This window comes from Aulonocara stuartgranti, assembly GCF_965226115.1.
Source record: "Aulonocara stuartgranti genome assembly, chromosome: 4".
Taxonomy (NCBI): domain Eukaryota; kingdom Metazoa; phylum Chordata; class Actinopteri; order Cichliformes; family Cichlidae; genus Aulonocara; species Aulonocara stuartgranti.
Window position 1 is genome coordinate 7,978,345 of NC_138942.1, and position 18,677 is coordinate 7,997,021.

General features: G+C 41.0%; 1 protein-coding gene across 1 annotated transcript in view; it reads left to right on the forward strand.

Moving 5' to 3' along the window:
* rnd2 (Rho family GTPase 2) overlaps window positions 1-18,399 on the forward strand; it is a 32,779-nt gene extending 14,380 nt beyond the window's left edge. Inside the window, exons 3-5 of the mRNA XM_082529239.1 lie at window positions 11,621-11,730; window positions 14,965-15,099; window positions 17,271-18,399. Of these exons, the coding sequence (XP_082385365.1) occupies window positions 11,621-11,730; window positions 14,965-15,099; window positions 17,271-17,540 (515 nt within the window). The 3' untranslated portion in view covers window positions 17,541-18,399. The remainder of the gene's footprint in view (window positions 1-11,620; window positions 11,731-14,964; window positions 15,100-17,270) is intronic.
* The last annotated feature ends 278 nt before the right edge of the window (window positions 18,400-18,677 follow it).

An 18,677-nucleotide genomic window follows, 5' to 3' on the forward strand; every position in this document is an offset into this window, starting at 1 on the left:
ATGACACAGTGTACCCATGTTCTCATGTATGCTTCCAGCAGGATAACATGCCATGTCACAAATGATCTCAAACTGGTTTCTTATACATGACAGCGAACTAACTGTACTAAACAGCTTCCACAGTCACCAGATCTCACTTCGATAGAGTAGCTATTGGATGTGGTGGAATGGGAGAGTGACGTCAAGGATGATAAATTTGCTTTAACTAAGACGATCAGGTCAACATGGACCAAATTCTCTGAGGAATGTTTCTGACAGCTTGCTGAATTTATGCCATAAAGAGGATCCAACGCTGTGTTATAAGTCATGTATAAGTGGCCAGCCAGCGTAAAAAACAGCACCAATAACAAGAATATTACTAGTATTACCTAATAATATTACCCAATCCACTTAGTAAAGTAGATTCAGTACTAGCGGTTGGTGCTTAAATATTTATACAATCATAAAGCACCTTTATGTCATCATAATGCACTCTACCTACTCCCCTCATCAGCAGCACATACACATTGATGTCTTGTCTTATACTTCGCTGCACCCCCTCAGTCTGTGCACCTCAGTCTTTTCCAGAGGGTGATTGGCTGTGTCGGCATTATCCTTAAAGAGATGGTGAGTGACTACAAAAAGGGAAGTAAAAATGTCTTTTTAATGTCCTCCATCACTCGTTCTAAGTGTCTGCCCACACAAAAGAATCCAGTGACACACCAAGAAATTATTGATCATATATAAGTTACTTGAAGGGCATATTAAGATGACCAGGTGAGCTGCAGCTTTCTTAGTTTAAAATGTAAGCTTATATATTGTAGCTACATTATTATTGCCCAAATATGCTTTGGCCATTAAGCTTGGTTAAAAGCATCATTTTGCCCATTATATATTCTCATAGAGGAAATTATGTTCTTCTTAATCATTAATTTAACAAATACACAACAGATGATAATTCTATTAAAACTTTTTTGGCCTGCTAATTTTGCTTGTTTAATCTTACCCGGTAACAGTAAAAATTAATTACGCTTAATACATATTTATGCAGGTTTTAATTAAATGTCTCACAAGAATGTAATATAAAACAAAGTAGGAGTGCATGTTTTATTTAAAAAATGTAATGACTAAAAAAAAAATCACTGTGTAACCTGGAGAAGTAATAGCATTACAGTAATATCTAATACCCCTCCAGCACTGTTCATGTGGGACACAAACTAATCCACCCTGACACTGAACCAGACGCTTGCTCCTTTTCAAGCTGCAGCAGCGGCAGGAGCAGCAGTGAATTCCTCTGTCATTCAGTCAGATGGGAAATCCACCCAGAGAACCATGGCTCTGTGTGTTTTCACCCAGTCCACTCCACTCTGCTGACTGCAACTGTACCCGATTCCGCCCCAGCTTTGATCAATTCACTTCAAACAGCCACACTGACTCGTTCTGCTTCTCATAAAGCTAACTCTCAGTCCTGATGGCCCTCCACCTCCAGAGGAGCAAAACCCTCTCAGCATCTGTCTGGAACCCATCCGAGCGTAAGGGGATACACAGAGAGAGGCCATATTTCACCTCCATCCTTCACCTCCCACCTGCACCTCACTCACGCACACTTGACAGATGCCATCATTTATGAATGACTTTATTTATAAACAAGATCCAGCCCGCTCTTTTTCTCACTGCTGCAACTTTTGTGGATGTGAAATTGCACTTGAAGTAGTGTCCTGTCTATCTGTTGGCCTCCCGTGGGGGTTGCAGAGCGGGGAGCTGGGGTGGCGGGGGTGCATAGATAGCTGAATGATAGAGATGCGCTTGCATGGCTGTGCAGCAGAGGAAGTGGAGCAGAGGATCCCCCTTTTTCACTCAAGTTTTCCTTTCATATATATGTGGTTGTAGCTGCTGACTGAATATTCTCACCTCTGCTTTCTTATCAGACTGACAGCTGTGGACAGAGAAGCCGCAGTCAGTGTTATTACAAGTTTTAATGAAAAGCTTCCAGACTGGGTACAAATTCCGAACGGAGAGTATGAAACTCAAAGGTGTAGGGGAGTGGGAATAAAGGATGTGATCAGGTGAAAAGGAATATAAAGACATGAATTTGAATACTGTGTATGTGTGTGCGTGTAAGAGAGAGAGAGGTGATATTTGAGCAGGGCTGAGAGCTTTTCAAAGCAGATTTCATTGTGGCATGGCAGTCCCCAGTGCTCAAAGAATTGGGTGTCAGTGGGTGATGCTGGCAGCGTTGGCAGATAACTTGAAACGACTTGGAGAGTTTTCACAGACTGTCAGAATTGGCGCTTTAAAACAAAACAAAACACATTCTCCGTCCTCACCAGATGGTGGTGTTAAGGTGGTACAGACTCGGAAAACTGCAGCCACTGGGGTTTAAGCCAACTTTTTTCAAACCATTTTTAACCTTGAGTCAAGTGATGACTGTGTAAAAAAAGAAAGATGGACATACCCACCATAATGTCACACACTGGTTTTAGAAGCCTCAGCATTAGCATTTTGGCACCATCATGTTTGCATGGTCAGAAGTGAACGTGTGTGGATGATAGGGTAGACTTGGCTAACAAACATAAATACCTGCTAATTAGTGCTCAGTAATTTACAATCACTCACTACAACTGTACTGGGAACACAATCCTCCACACGGCAAGCCATAAAAATTGCATTAAATATGCTCCAAAAGGCTTTAACACCACAGTCCCAGTAGGCGGTTTGAGTTCTGTGACTGGAATTAAGGAGAGGTGAAGCCTGGTAGACAGCTGCTGCCCCACCAGCCCATGTCAGAATCCACCTGCTGGGTAGATCAGCCCTGGTGTTTGCCACTAAGTTTAAACTAGTGTGTATAATCTGCAAGGATAAATGCCTCTTTTATTTATGTGCAGCATAGGGCTTGGTGTTGAGTTTCATTTCCTGGATGAATGGGTGGATTTGTGGTCGAGCTGTGTGTGTTGACAAACTTGATTAAATTAGCAGGTATTAAATAAGCAGGTTATCTATTAAGTATCGTGCTGAGCCCCAGAGTGCTTGGGCTCTCGCACTCTGGGGCCTCTGGATGTCTGGGGTCTGGATCTCCTCCATGCCTGCTTCATGCCCTGGTTGGACGGGGCTATGGCTCCCTACACCCTCTAGAAGACCGTTACATGGTGAAACCTTTTGAATACAAGTGCGCTGATCCACACAGGTGTGCTCACAGGTGTTCACTGTCCATAGACATAAACTACACCTTTCTTGGCTGCTACCTCAAAGCACATTGTGCGCTGTCTATCCTGCGTGCTGCTCCACAACATTCAATATTTACTGCTGTTTACACTTAGCTAGATTAATGCGATGGTGTTATGTTTATTATGTTGCTCTCTTTTTTTGCTTGTTTTCTCTTCTTTTTCTCTCAACAGGTGATCTGGGAGTTTTTTTTCTCTCTCTCTTTTTAAGTGCCCTTTCTCACTGTTCCTCTTTCTCTCTGTTTTTCTTTTCCTTCATCTTTCCTTCTCCCTTTCCTATCCCCTAGTCATGTCTGTCCCGTCTGTAACAACTGAAAATAAAATAAAATAAATAATAACAAAAAAGGTCAATCAAATGGACCAATACGTGATGATCCACTTGGCAAAGTAAATCCATTGGGTATCCTTGTTGGCCTTCAGACAACAATTCTGACGGCTAAAGAACCAAATGGGACAACAACAAAAAAATTATCGTGCTGAGCGACTGTGAAATTATCTTTTAAATTCCCAAATTTGCAGAAGATTTTTAACCATGTAGTTAAAATGTACACAGTATGGCAACATTACATCGATTTTATTTTCTTCTTCTCAAATAGTTTTCTATATTTTGGTCAGAAAATCACTGATTTAATTTTATAACTAATGTTTTATTTTGTTTTATCTCATTTTTAAGTCCTTTTTTAAAAATCAGGGTTTAAAATTGCAATCCTACAAGCTAATGATCCTTGTGAAAAATTACTCCTCCTCTAAGATTCTTCTCTATCTGAAGTTGAGCCGACAAAAGCAAAACAAAAAGATGGATCTATGTCGGAGATATTTAAACCAGATTTTTGTTTGAGCTGCAAAATGACTGTGCATGGAAAAAAAAAAAAAGCAAAAACAAAAAACTGTTATGAAGATGGTATTTGTTGTCCTTTAATTCTGGTCTGTTTTTTTTATTTTTTTATTTGGATTTGGTGGATTTGGACCCACCAGTCTGCTGCTTCTATTGAAGCAGATGAACCTCGATGATTGGGGTAAGCCTGGAGACTATAAAAAAGATGAAAACTGGGTGTGTGCATGCCTCCTGTACATAACCAGAAGTCATTCACAGCTACTTGAGTTCCTCACACAAACAAACGCTTGGGAGTTTTTATATTATAACATCTAAACACACAAAGATCCCCAAAGGTTTAAGAGTAGCCCAATGTAGACTCCCACACCAGTCACCTATTTCTCAAACAGTTCACAGGGGAAAACCAAAGTACTGACACATCTGGTGTGTTGTTTTTTTAATATATCAAAAGATGAAGTGAGAGACAAAGAAGCATAGTGATCTTTAAAAGAAAAACACAAGTTGAACCACAGACACAGGAGATGAAATGCATAGCTGTTACTGTGATGGAATGAAAGTGTGTCTGTGTGTGAAGCAAGGAGTAGGGGTGAGGAGAAGCTGAAAGGGGACACAGTATTCTATCTCTATACCCCTGGGGCAACCAGGAGACAGACAGTAATGCTGCTCTGTCTCCAGCCTGCGCTGTCAGTACTTTGGCTGGCCCTTCGTTTCAACCTTCGATTGGATGACAGACACAGGTATTAACTCCTTGGCAGCAGAGCTCAGAGCAGATCTGTGGAAGGTGCTTTATGCTCTCCAAAGGCTGCACTTCCTCCACAGGGAAAGTGTGGGGGCTTTGATCAATATCTTCTGCGTATAGGCTGCAGACATGCAAGGTTAATGGCCATTTAACCCAGTGTCACCTCCACTGTCCTGGCTGTGCACTAATGCTTTTGAAAACTTGACACAGCCATCTCTATTACAAATCGGTAGCTTTACCTGTGTGTGAGAAGTGTGTGTGTGTGTGTAATATATGTCAACCTGAAAGAGCAGCAAAAGATGTAAGCATAGATCAGAGTTCAGGCCAGCCGGGGTTTGGTAATTACAGGATTATTATTTTTCTTGTTTTTGGTGGCTGTGGCTCCAAAGATGGAGCAGGTCATCAGCCAAGCAGGAGGTCAGTGATTCGATCCTTAGCTTTTCCGGGTTGCACGACAAACTGTCAATATACTGAATGCCAAAACTCCCTAGGATGTGTGTGTGTTTGTGTGTGTGTGTGTGATAAGAAAGAGGTGTATGCAATGAATAAAAAAACGTGAATGTGGTGGAGAGTGGTCAGTAAGACCAGAAAAGTGTTAAAATTTATGTAAGAATAGCTGCAGTTCATTGGCTTACATGTGTTCCATCTTTTTCACTTCATTACATTTCGTTTTCATTTAGGAATTCATTGCCTCAAGCTTCTCATATAAAGTGTATGTCAAGTATGTCTGAGCTGTAAATAGTCGAATTAAGATATTGCACAAAATCTGGCAAAGATTTCATGTCGTGGCGTAATATGAATGTTGCAATTGCAGTATTAGCTTTCAGGTCCAATATTTTTTAGACACTTTCAACATTTTGATGGGATACGCACAAGGTCAAGTCTCTACAATATATTTAAAAGCTAAAATTAAACATAGCTAATTTCTCTTTGACTGTTAATGAATTACATATAGGTACTTATGAATTAGTTGTAGGTGATAAGAAATGAATGATTTTTCATGTATGAATGAGTATGAAATCATGGCATGAAACTCTGAACATGCAGATGAATTTACACTAGTCCACGTGAAAAACAACTCTTTCACACGAGGTAGTCTGTTTTTGAAATTGGAGGCACAGAAGTAAAAGTTATTTCACCTGGTGAAGAAATAGGCTGGCACAGTAACATTGTGTTAAATCACAATGTGATATTTTTACACATTTTTGCATGGATTCATCAAACTAAAATTACAAAGATTTTTAAGCAAGAACAGTGAGATGCAAAGTTTTTAAAAATAATGTTATAAATGTGTGTTAAACTTGTAATTAAAACTAAGAAAGTAAACAGATAAATGCAAAATCAAGCCGATAACTGGTGTGACCACATGTTTCCTTAGCAAATTCTGCCTGTTACAGCTGCAGCACTCTTGTTGCAGCAGTTTCTGTTCTTATCATTCAAAGATGGGTCTTGATTGCTTTGGCTGTAATGTGTTGTGTGTTGTTGCAGATTTAGATTGGTAATAATCTGATGCCTCTTTGATGGACGGATAAGATTGCAAACATAATCTCTTTGCTTTTTTCCCCAAAATGTTAGCTTTCTCTTTAAACAGCATTATTATGAAATGACAATTTAGCACTGCACAAACCAGCGTAACCTTGTCAGTGACGAATTAAATAGCTGAAGCAGGGACATGTTAGCTTTCCCCAGTATGACATGGGAAACATATCATGTAGGAGTAAAAATTAGAAGTATTTATTGGCAGGTCAATATTATTGGCCAATATCAGTTATTTACTGATAAATTAGTAGTATCCTTTATAATTGCTGATAATTGCAGAAAATTAAAGACCAGAGAAACAGCCAATCGTGTTAGGAGTGTTGACATTGCATAGTTTATTCACAAGAGGGCACTCTGCAGCTTCCCTCTTTGGTGATGTGTTTGGAATGCTACAAACACAATATCCACCTGGGAAAAAAAAGACTAAATAAATACACATAAAAATTGTTCAGGAACCAGTTTGCTTTGTGTATCTGAATAATAGGGAATAAAAATACTGGCTGATATATCAGAATATTGGATTTTTGTATCACCAAATATCGGCATTGATATCGGTCTAAAAATCCTATACTGGTCGGGCTCTATCAAAAATGTAACATAAATTATCCAAACTTGCTTGTCAGTACTTCTGAATATGTATTTATGAAAAACCAGATGATATTAAAAGTGAAAAAAAAATCTCGAATTTGCAATATATGTCGTACTTTTATCTACTGGTTAGATTTTTTTGCATGACAGTTTAGATAAGGTCAGTGGCTCGATGTGCACCTGTATGGCTTCAAGATGTGGACTTCAAAAAGAACGCAGGCTTACATTCACATAAAACACACGCTGTCTTGTACAGTAGTAGGCTACATTAGGTCAGCGTAACTACTTCCTCTCAAAGGGTGTCTTGGCAGCTGTATGTTTATTTCTATTTGAGCTGAGCCTTAATTGAGAAGAAATCACAACACAGCTTGGAGCTTCAGTGTTTGAAAGTCTTCTCAACCTCTTAAAGGTTGGAGCACCAACTCTCCTTTTAGTCACCTCTAATCAGCAATGCACTGAAGTGTCTTCAGTCTCCTGCTCTCTTCTTTCTTTCTTCCTTTCTAAGGCCTCGCAATGAAGCCATTTGCATCCCCCAGGTTGCTAAGATACTCTGCCACCGCGACTTAAAATGTTTTCCCTTCACACTGAAGGTGGATTTCAAGAGGAAAACAGCTGAAGGAGAAGAAAAAAGATCCCGTTTTCGCTAATTTGGCGATTTGGTCACATTTGGGAGGGTGTTCGTTACCCTGCCTTTGTCTGCATGGGTGTTTTTCAGGATTTCTATATGGCCTAATGAGGCTCTTAGTTGCTGTTGACTACCTGCCATATGTGCATGAACACATCAGAGAGCTTAGAGGCAAAGCCCCCCCCCCCCCCCCCCCCCCCCCACACACACACACACACACACGCTCATAATGGTTGGCTTTTTAGCTGCGCCTGAAATAAGCATGCAACAAAAACAGAAAGGAGATCATTCCTGCTGTGATATTACAGATTAATATATTGAAAAATATAAGGTTTTTTGAAGTGTTGGATTCCCAAAGACTCTGCCCTGTTACATGTTCTGTTTGTGTGTTATTGTGATTTTTCTTTTCTTCTCAGCTCTATCAGAAAATGAGTTTTTCACAGAAGAGCTTTTGAATGAGCAGATAGAGAGCTGTCATGTCTCAGATAGATTGTCCCTACAGGAGAGTCGATGTGTCAAGGGACAGGAGGCATAAATGAAGTCATACCGCAAACCCTCAAGTCTTATTACTGTACATTAGCGCTCCACTAAGTTCCTGTCCGCCTCAGCATCCTCTGGGACATTTCTGGCCTTTGATGAAGCTCAAGTGACGGCAGACAAGGACTGCTTTCCTCCTAACTCTGTCATTATGTTTAGGTGCAACCTCTTGTGTGGTTCTGCAGTGTGGCTTTGCACTAATTAGTCCTGTGGATATAAATGCAGAAATCCACTTTCCACTGTGAGAGATCTCCTGTACTAAATTAGGCTAATGCTAGGCTAATGCTAATGTTTAAGGAGGTTTTGTGAGGGGTGTTTTATGCCTGTCCTTGGCACGGCGTGGCAGGGCCCCGCTTCTTGCCAGGCGTGATGATTTTTAGTGGTTCCTGCCAGGCTACGCTCCCCTCCCACACTCTTCTGGCCCATCCATCTCATGCTGCCTATGTCTGAAATTCAATTGACCTTTTGTTCCACCTCACAGTGAATGGGCACAGGCCAACTTCACCAATAGCCAACCCAGCCAGAGCTCTCATACCTCTTTATTTGATCTGTCCTGCCGAGTCCAGTGCTTTCATTACCTACCCAAACACCCACTCCAACCCTACCCTCAGTGACATCCTCTTTTATCTCTGGTCATGTCTTTTTGTTGGAGAAATGGCAGGAGAAAATGCTTTCTCCCTTTTTTTCCCCTCGTGCTCTTGATTGTTATGTTGATTGGTTTTTATTTGTGCCTGCTCGGCTTCTTTTAAACACAGCACTTTTCTCCGCTCCCTCAGAGGACTTTTTTCCCCTGACTTTGCAAAAGTGCTGAGGTAGCTTTCCTGTCATTCAGGGCAGAGGAGCTCTGAATTGCTGTGCTGTGACAAGCCCTGCCGTGACCATGACCTGTCAATCATTTTGATCTTTGGGACTGACAAATTGATCCCAATGGCCTCATTTCAGCTTCTAATTACATGTTGAGTCAAACTAGTACTGTTGTCTCAACTTTGCTTCATCTGACGTCTTTTTCTCTTCATCTTGATTTTGCTTTAATCCCGTGGTTGCTACTCTCTCTCTCTGTTGCAAAAAACCGCTACACGCCCTAGCTCCGGCATCAAACTCATTAAATCTTTTTTGTCCCTACTCCACCCCCACAGGGGTGTCTCATTTCTTCTTCATCTCTAACCTTAGTACAGGTCTGCTGCACTGCGATACATACTAAAGACTGACTTCAGCAGCTACAGCACCTCATGTGTGACCGCTACCCATCACAGCTTGCTGTCTTACAAAGTGAGCTTTGCTGAGTGTCGGACTTGGCATCCTTTTCTGGGGATGTGGTTGTGTGTGCTTGTGTTAGTCCTGCTCTCTCAGCAATACAGAACTGTAGCAATATTGTGTTAATAAGATGAAGAGGAGACTATGAATTCCTGATAATGCCCTGCAAGGTGTAGGCTAAAATTACTTTTTCTTTCCTGTATATTGCACTGAAATTGCAACATAAATATTTTAAAGTTAGCAAAGGAATGTTGTTAAATGTATTTTGCCCAGCATCCTTAAGGATTTTGCAGAGTTCAATTGTTGTGGTGTTGCTGCTTGAGAGCATTCCTAATTTAGATTTAATGTATTATTTGTGTCTTCTGTTCTATGTCCAGGTGCATGAGGATGTGCAAAGCTGATCAAACATGCCATTAGCTCAGAAGTGCAGTGCTGCAGCTAAACTTGGTTTCTATGCATCAAATTTAAAAAACAAAACAAAACACATGTATTACTGGTTATTTAAGCTGCTGTAGTCTACTTGTGGTTACAATCCACTTGAAAGCTCACTTGCAACCCACCTCTATTTGTCTGTGCTGGGTTCCTACTGTTCCTCCTCCCACCTCCAACTATTCAGAAGGGCAGGGAGGTCCTAAACAGGGCCATATAAGAACTACAAATTACTGTAAATGGAAACAATAATCTTCTTTTGACAAGCATCATTCATGTGTTAAAGAGTCAGCCAGCAGATTAATGGTTGTGTGCATGTGGTGAGCAAGATTTTATAAAAATTAATTGAATGCTATTTTGAAACGCACTATCTAGTCACCACACTGTGAGAATGTGGTAATATGTATTATTGCCAGCTGTAGGGGGTAGCAATTTGTATAAACAATGATATCAAAGTCAGTAGTGTTAAACCAAGAGAAATCTGAAGCCACTGTAAACAAAGCATACTTGTTTTTTCTCTGATTTAATTGATATTTCAGGTCATTTTTTTAAGCGTTTGATGTTAATATGGATTTTTAGTGACAAACAAATGTCACTAAACAAAACCATTCCAGCTTGTGAGGATGTGACAGGCAGCCTGTTGCATTGTTCTCAAAGAGCAATGAGCAGGTCACTACAGGAAAGCAAGCTGAATGATGGGGTTGCGGGCCGCGTGCAGCTATTGTCACATACTCATTCCATCATTAACAAAGAGAACATAGTGATGCGGGGTGTAGTGCTTTTGTGCAGAACACCAGACTAAAGCATGCAGCTCTAACAGTCTGTTTATTGTGTGGCAGGTCAGGTTTGGTATGAAGCACAGACACACCAAACAAACATAAACTTTGGTTTTGTATAAATATTAAAAATCATCAGCTTGTATGAACCTAAATCATATGTTTAATCTTCCAAAGCGTTTAATATTTATTTACGGTGTAATGTGATTAGCTAATTTTGGCAAATTTGATGCACAATGTGACAAACCTTTGAGTTATGGAGGCTTGAAATTTATGCAGAACATAAGGTCTACAGCAGCTTCTGACGGTAGGAGGGAGGGTGCCCGTGGCCGCAGCCACACATCCACGAGAGCCCAGATATTTTTACAAGCCTCCTAATGAGAGCTGCAAGAGAGCAGGAACTGTGGAAGTGAGCAACTTGTGGAAGTACAGAGGCGCCACTCTGCCCTCAAATTTGATCAAGGTACAAAATTGAAAAGCAAGAGTGGTGAGAAGCGTGTGAGCGCATGTGAATCTCATAGAGTCTAAAAGAAAATGGAAGATTTTAAATCAAGGACCATTTGCAAGTGAGACAGAAAGAGGGATGAGATGAGAGAATTAAGGGGTTCAACCTTTAGTTTGGCCTTTGTGCTGGCATTCGCTGTCGTTTCAAGATGATTATGGATCGTATGTACCAGTCCTCCAATTCTCAAGCCACTATAATTCACCTTTGTGTGTATGCGTGTGTATGTGTGTGTGTGCTGCTATGACTAACTCTTTAACATTCCTCCTGAAGTACTGTGACAGAAGAGGCACAGCTGTGTGGAAGCCCAAGAGAAAAAGATGCACAAATATGTGCACATAACTGCTAAGATCAAGGTTCATTTACATCTGGAGAGTGTGTTCGAGCTGCAGCATGTCGATGTGTGTGCCACACCGCCTGCTTTAATGGGCTATTCATGTATTAATGACCTTTGGGTGTGCAGTATGCTTCTAATTGACAGAGTAGGCCATATGGTTGGGATGCAGAGTCTTGCAGGGTTAAATCAGGTTAAAAACAGTTAGGAATTTCCCCAAAGACACCATGACCTTACACCATATGTTATTGTGTGTTCACAGGTTCTTCTTATTACGATAATGTGAGGCCGTTGGCGTATCCTGATTCAGATGCAGTGCTTATCTGTTTCGACATCAGCCGTCCAGAGACTTTGGACAGTGTCATAAAGAAGGTCAGTATTTTTTACTCCCCCTCTCAATACTTTGGATCAGCATTTAATATCGCAGTGAAAGTGGAGAACCAACGAAAAACCAATTCAATTCACTTTTTCCTGATCAGCATCTTGTATCGACTTAGATTTCTGTGCCAGCAGCTTTTCACGGCTTAACAATGGAGCAAATCAGCACTGAGGTTAAAGTCTCGCTTTCCTTTATCTCATCAAAACGTCCATGGATACTTGACCCGTGTCCCTGCAAGCAATAGAAGGTCAATGCGAAGAATGAAATAAGAGGGCTTGCAGCCGGGTGGGTTCAAGAGGAATATCAGATACGCATATTAGACACACCAGACATATCAGAGAAGACATTTCAGAGAATGTTGAGGAGTGTTAGAAACAGACTTTCTGTGAACATTTAAAATATAAAATCTGAGTTTTATGCTGAATACTTCACTTGTTGGTGTCTGTTAACATTTGCAAGGTGGCTAATGGCTGGGAACAGTGCAGTTGGGATGGGTGTAATAGCCGGGTGGCGTCATCAAATGTGGTTTTGGACGTGTTTTTACAGCCAGTGGCAGATTGTGTGCCCACATAGTATAGTGAAACACCCATGGTGTAATTATACCCAACTTAATGGGTCTGTTTGCATGCATGTGTATCACGAAAAGCAGACCTGTGCCTTTTAGTGGTGTCTCATCTTGAAGCCATGTGTGTGTGAGTTTGCCTTTGAACTGCACCCCTTGTGAGCTGAAGACAGTTCCCATGGCTGGTCTGTTGACGTGTTTAGTGGTCTGAAGGGAGCTGCTAAAATGCCCCTGCAGACTTTTGTAGATCTAACCCGGGACACCATTTCTTTAACCCGCCAATATCTCTCCAGCCTCCGTGGAATCTGTCAACAGGGGAAGCAGCACTGCTCCTCAGCTTTAGCTTTTCCCATGCATCACTTGGCAGGGGGCTGCCATGACCCCTGCCCCCTAGTTGTCATCCCAATAATCCCTGAAACTCAGGCGCACATGGAAAACCTGTTGCACAATCACCATCCTAAATTAGACTCTTGACCTCCAGGAGCTAGGGGGGGGGGGGGGGTCACCAATATTTCTAGACGACAGCTGGGGGAGGAAAGAGGGTTAAACAATCAAAGGTTTTGATTGGATGTCATTGACAGAATGGGGATGTGCCTGAAAGGTCAGAGGTTGTTTTCAGTACAAGGGATGAATGGACACCCTGACATTCTGCACATGGCATGCGGAATATTTCAGTGCTGTCATGTATTTGTGCTGCCAGGAGGAGACTGTGTTGGTTCAGCTGAGTTTCAGTAGTGACATTTAATCTCAGGGTGATTTTAGAAGGAAGACTGCTCAACCTTTTCGGAACAGAACCTGAAATAGATTTTGTTGATGGAGACTGAGTAAGGAAAGTATAACACACCACACAGACGTCCAAACTAAGCTGGCACGAGTGAAAAAGTCACAGTACGTGGCCCTATAGCTGTTGCAGTAAAATAGTGAACATTGCCTTGTATCATAAAAAAACAGGAAGTCTCTTTAATCTGATTAGAGGTAAAATAATTACTTGATTAATCCTGGATGGTTGACAGCACCAGTTAATCTGTGGCTTTTTTGCTGATCACTTCATCTTTGAGCCATTTTTCAAGCAAAACTGCCAAATATTTCTAGTTTTAGCTTCTTACTCATGATAATTTACATATTTTATGCCAAGATTTTTCCATTCCCGTCCTTTTTGTTTTGTTTTATGAATTTTTTAACAGTCTGACAATTCATTAATTAAACAATTGAAAATGTAAAATGTACCCACAATGAATGTAACTTTAAATAAATCTCTACAGTTATCACCCCTTTCCATCACACTTAAGATTAATTAGTTGTCTGTTTTGCGCTGAAAATGCCAATAATGAGCTGCTTTCGTAAAATTTCACAAATCTGCCCATTTAAAAAATAAAACAAAAAATGCAAAAAACCCCAAACATACCCAATTTAAATTTGGCACATTGCACCATTAAGGTCTTCTGTTTGTAGACCTCTGAAACACTTCCAGCACTGCTGCTGTTTTGCCCTTTTATTCATATGAGATTTTACCATGGAGCCCAAACTTGAGAGGAAATCAAACATCAAACTCAACTGACTTTCATGTGGAGGATATTCCCTGTTGATGAGATCTGCATATCTGCAGTGTCCAAGCCAAAAGGCAGTTCATAAAGGCCAGATGTACAAACTAAAAGAATGTACATTGTTTTATTTTTCCTTTTTTAATTTTGAGATTTTTGGAATTGTGCGCTGTAAATTAATTTCCCTGGGTCAGACTCTCAATGTTCTCAGGTGTCTGAAGAAGAGCATATGAACTGTGGGGTTCGTCACTGTGTCATTGTGCACCAGCACACAGAACAGTGATAAGTTTTTTTGGCGACACCAACACAATAATCGCTCATCCACACTGCTTGCCAGATTTGGCTTCCCGCAACTTTGTCCTCTACTGCAAAAAGAAATGAAAGCTGAAGAGTTGACATTTTGACACAGTGAGGGGATTCAGCGCACAAAAAGGGACTTAAAAGGAGCAATATCTGAAAATAGCAGCCATGCTGGAAGTGGTGACGACAAATTCAAAGAAAGTAGGATGCTTGATGTTTACTGGCAGAATAGTTGAACTTTTTCATTCCACCTGGTACAATTACCAAGGGGATTGTCTTCAAAAATGTTTGTTTATCTCAAACAAAAGTAAAACAAAAAATCATATTCATCATACAGCGGTATCCAGCAGAAGCTTAACACAACCTCCGGCATTTGTGGTTGACAAATGACTGGAACAAAATATTTAGTTTTGCTGACTGATGAATGGCTTTGTTGACAAAAAATAAAGAGAACAGACATCAATGGATGAATGGATTAGTCAAGTTAAAAAGTCTTTACTGAATTACATTGAGTAATTTGCTGAGAACAAAATGACATAAGAAAGGTCACTGGGAACCAAAATCCCCAACCCTTTGAAGGCTGGACTTAAATTCCCACAAAAAAACACACCAAAGTTATGCATTTGTTTTTGCTGTGTTTGCTAAGTTGAACAAATGTCTTTTAGCAAGAGAGCATTAATCTCCCTCAAACTCAGGTATCCAGTGTCTGAGTAGCCAAAAGGTCATCTCTGTACTTCAGCAAAGGCAGCTCAGCGCTCAGTGCTCATGTTTGACATAATCAAGAGTGTCTTTCAGTTTTTCTCTGTCGGCTCACGTTCCTGCAGTGGCAAGGAGAGACGCAAGAGTTTTGTCCAAATGCCAAGGTGGTGCTGGTGGGCTGTAAGCTGGACATGAGGACAGACGTCAACACCCTGAGGGAACTCTCCAAACAGCGCCTCATCCCTGTCACCCACGAGCAGGTGAGAGCTAGCAGATGATGGATATTAGAGGAGAATGGAGTGAGATAAATAATAAGATTGAGACTTGCAAGGTGCCCTGGGAAGACAGACAGATTTGAAAACAGATGTGGAAAAGAAATTAGAAAGCAATAAAGCGATAAAATGAGATTTTTCTGTGTTGTATCAGCAGAGGCATTACCTCTCTTTTGCGGTCCCACAGGAAAGGAGTGTGAGAAAAGGCTCATGCAACACAATAAAATACCACATGACTGCTATTAGAACAGCATTAAACCCCTCGGGGACATGTTGCTGGGGTTGGCGTTTTGGCCAAAATTTGCTGACAGGGAATGTAATGTTGCTTATGGCAAGGGCTGCGGAAGAAGCACAAGTGGTTAGTCTAGTTTATGTCTAGGGAAACATTTTTTTCCCCCTGAAATGAAATATTCATGCAGATTTACAGATTTTCAAAATGCAGGATGAATAGAAAATGGACATTGATAAATGAGTGAGTCCTTTTATCACATGCTGCCGTGACCTCTAAGCCAAGGGGATGGGGGAAAAGAGGGAGGGGATGATAAACTGCTCTGTAAATCTGTGAATTTTAATCAGCTTTCAGTGTGTTCAATTTGTGTGCTCTCCTGTGTTCGACATACAAAAAGTGGAGGGGCTTTTTTCACCACCATACAAAAGCCCTCAAAACAAAGGAGCCTTTTTCCCGCTACTGTCTAAGAGCTTACTGGAGGCTAAAAGCATGCTGTTTCTAAAAAAACTCAGCAACTGAAAAAAACAGACAGGTCATATAAATAAGACACATAAACAAAAGAAGAGTGACAAACCACGGAGGTAATGTAAAATAGCTGGGACCATTTACTGGCTAGAACCATAGAAAACATTTGTCATGGTCCTTCTCAGTCTCTCTTTTGGTTTGAGACACCTACTGTTTGCCTCTCTAATATGCCCAGAAAATGTGTGTCACATGGCAGATGCCAAAGCTGTGCACAATAAACATTTCGGTGCTCTAATCTAATAGCCTGTGTTGCTATCCTGTTGCTGATCTTTAAATTGAATTCCAACAGAGCTGAGAAGTCGCCTTGCGAATGACCACTGGGTGAACTCCAGACATTTCCACACTAATCTGCCCGAGATTCGATCGAGCATTTCCACTTGTCACTACAATCTACCTCTTTCCCCTCCCACCGCCACCCTGGAATCTAAATCTGCTGTTTCACCTAATGAGGCCTTCATCGCTTCTTATACACGCCTCAGTGCAGCTGTGATGAAAATCAAACCACTTCCACTTGAGATGAAAAGCTTTCTCTGTGCTGGAGAACATGCAGTTGTAGGGGTCATGGGAAATGCAGTTCTGTCTCATCTGTTAGATCCTTGGCATGTGCTGATCCTGTGTGAAAACAGCTTTAAACTCTGATCATTAAACAACAGATGAGGATATGTAGTACTGTAATGAAGGCAGGGGCTCAGGGGTTTTCAAATTAAATTTGTGTCTGATTTGATCACGAGCAAACAATTTACAATTTCAAATAACTCAGTTATTGTAAGTTTACTCAGGGGTAAGCTCTGGTACCTAGTGTGAATGTCTTCCCTGTAAATAGCCTCATAGACCATATCAAAACTGGCCCAGCGGATTCCCATCCTTTTGTTTTACTGCAGACTGAGGAGTCAGCATCTACATTATTCATGCTTCAGTTGGAGGAAATTCATTTATCTACAGACATGTTCAGATCGCTGGCTTTCAGTCATCAGTTTAGATCAACATCTATATCTCAGAATTGCTGCCTCTTTTTTGGGGGACATTTAGTTTTCTGCTGTTGAGCTATAGTGTCTGCTTGTGCCAAGAAACAATGAAGGATGGAGTGCATATGGGGATATTTAATTTTCTTTTTGAAACACTGAAAAAGGACATGAAGGAAACTTATGTCTTACACGACCTCTTAAAGCCTGAGGAAACTAATGAAAAGCCACTGTTGAGAGATATTCAGGATTTCACATACAAAAAAAAGAAGAATGCACAAGTACTCAAAATCACGAGAGGACAATGAATGTTAAGAGGATTTACACCATATGATTTCTGATTGTTAAAATGATGCGTGTTTCCCCTGTCTTCTTCTTCTTGTACTTTCAAATTTAGCTTTGCTTCCTTTTTCATTTCTTCTTTGCCCGTCTCCATGTTCCAGGGAAGCACGATAGCTCGTCAGATGGGAGCGGTGGCGTATGTGGAGTGCACCTCCAAGGTTTCTGAAAACAGTGTTCGGGATGTGTTCCACATCACCACCTTGGCGTCAGTGCGACGGCCGCACAAGCCGCAGCTAAAACGCAGCAGCTCCCGCAGAGGCCTGAAACGAGTCTCGCAACTGCCCCTTCCACCTCTGCCGGGTCGGACTGAGCAAATAGACCAGGCCCCGGCCATGAGGAAGGACCGGGCCAAGAGCTGTGTGCTCATGTAGAGACCTATCATTACAAATATATATATATATGTATAAACACAGAAATATATATATGAAAGAGAAAGTCTATTTATTATTTGATGCTTTTTTTTCTCGTATTTTCCTTTTTTGCACTGCAGAGGAGTGAGAAAAAAGAAACACTGCACTGTGGAAACAAATGCTTTGGATTTCTTTCCTTTTTGTTGCGTGTGTGCATACTTTATAAGCTGTTTACATATTTGTCTTGTTTTGAAATTATGGCAAATTGGACTAAGCCTCTGGACATGAGGAAGCTGTGATAGTGGATGTGCTGTCTAGTCCCTGGAATTAAAGTGGAATTAATTTCCTGAAACGGCTCTAATAACAGGGATGGCACGGCGGCGTATTGACGGAGAGTGCGCGAGTGCGCGGAACCATGTTGAAGCAGAATGTCTGGAGATGAAACAAATGCAGTGTTGTCCAGCAGACATGCGGAGTCGTTGTTTAACTTTTCTGCCTGACACTGCTTCCTGTTGCCATGGATGAGAAAAACCTGTATGTACGGTAATGCTGGAAAGGAATTCTAGTGAATGATGGCAAATTAAGAGCTTAAAATTAGATTTTTTTAAGACTGAGTGAAGAACCATGAAGGTGTGTGCGAGCATAACTACCACAAGTGCATTTTAGAAGCAAAGTATCTGATTTTATTTTGCTCATTTAACAGCATTTTCCTCGTCAGCTACATTCATGCCAATTGGATTCACTGTAATGAATGCTATTGTTGCTACTTTAAATATGTTTCTTTGTGGAAGATAAGTGGTAAAATGTTAGGGCTATTTTGTTGTACTTTGACTAAACTCTAAAATAAAGCAAGAGCCTGCCTGTATTGGGGAAAATATCATTTTTGGCTGAAGTTTCTTTCCTGATCTTTGTTATTTAAATGCCATCGCAAATCTTAGACTGTATGCTCATCACAATGGAACAAATAAATCATTCAGAGTGCTGAATTTTTGCGTAGTTAAACACTTCCACGTGCTTTCCTCTTCCAGCCTTCAGAAATGACATTTGTAAGCTAACTGCCCATTTCTTGTGTTAATGCCGTCTCTGTGCTCTCATGTTGCCCTGCAAGATAAACAACATTGCAGCCAGGGGAGTGAGTCAGTCCTTCAAGGTGTTGTT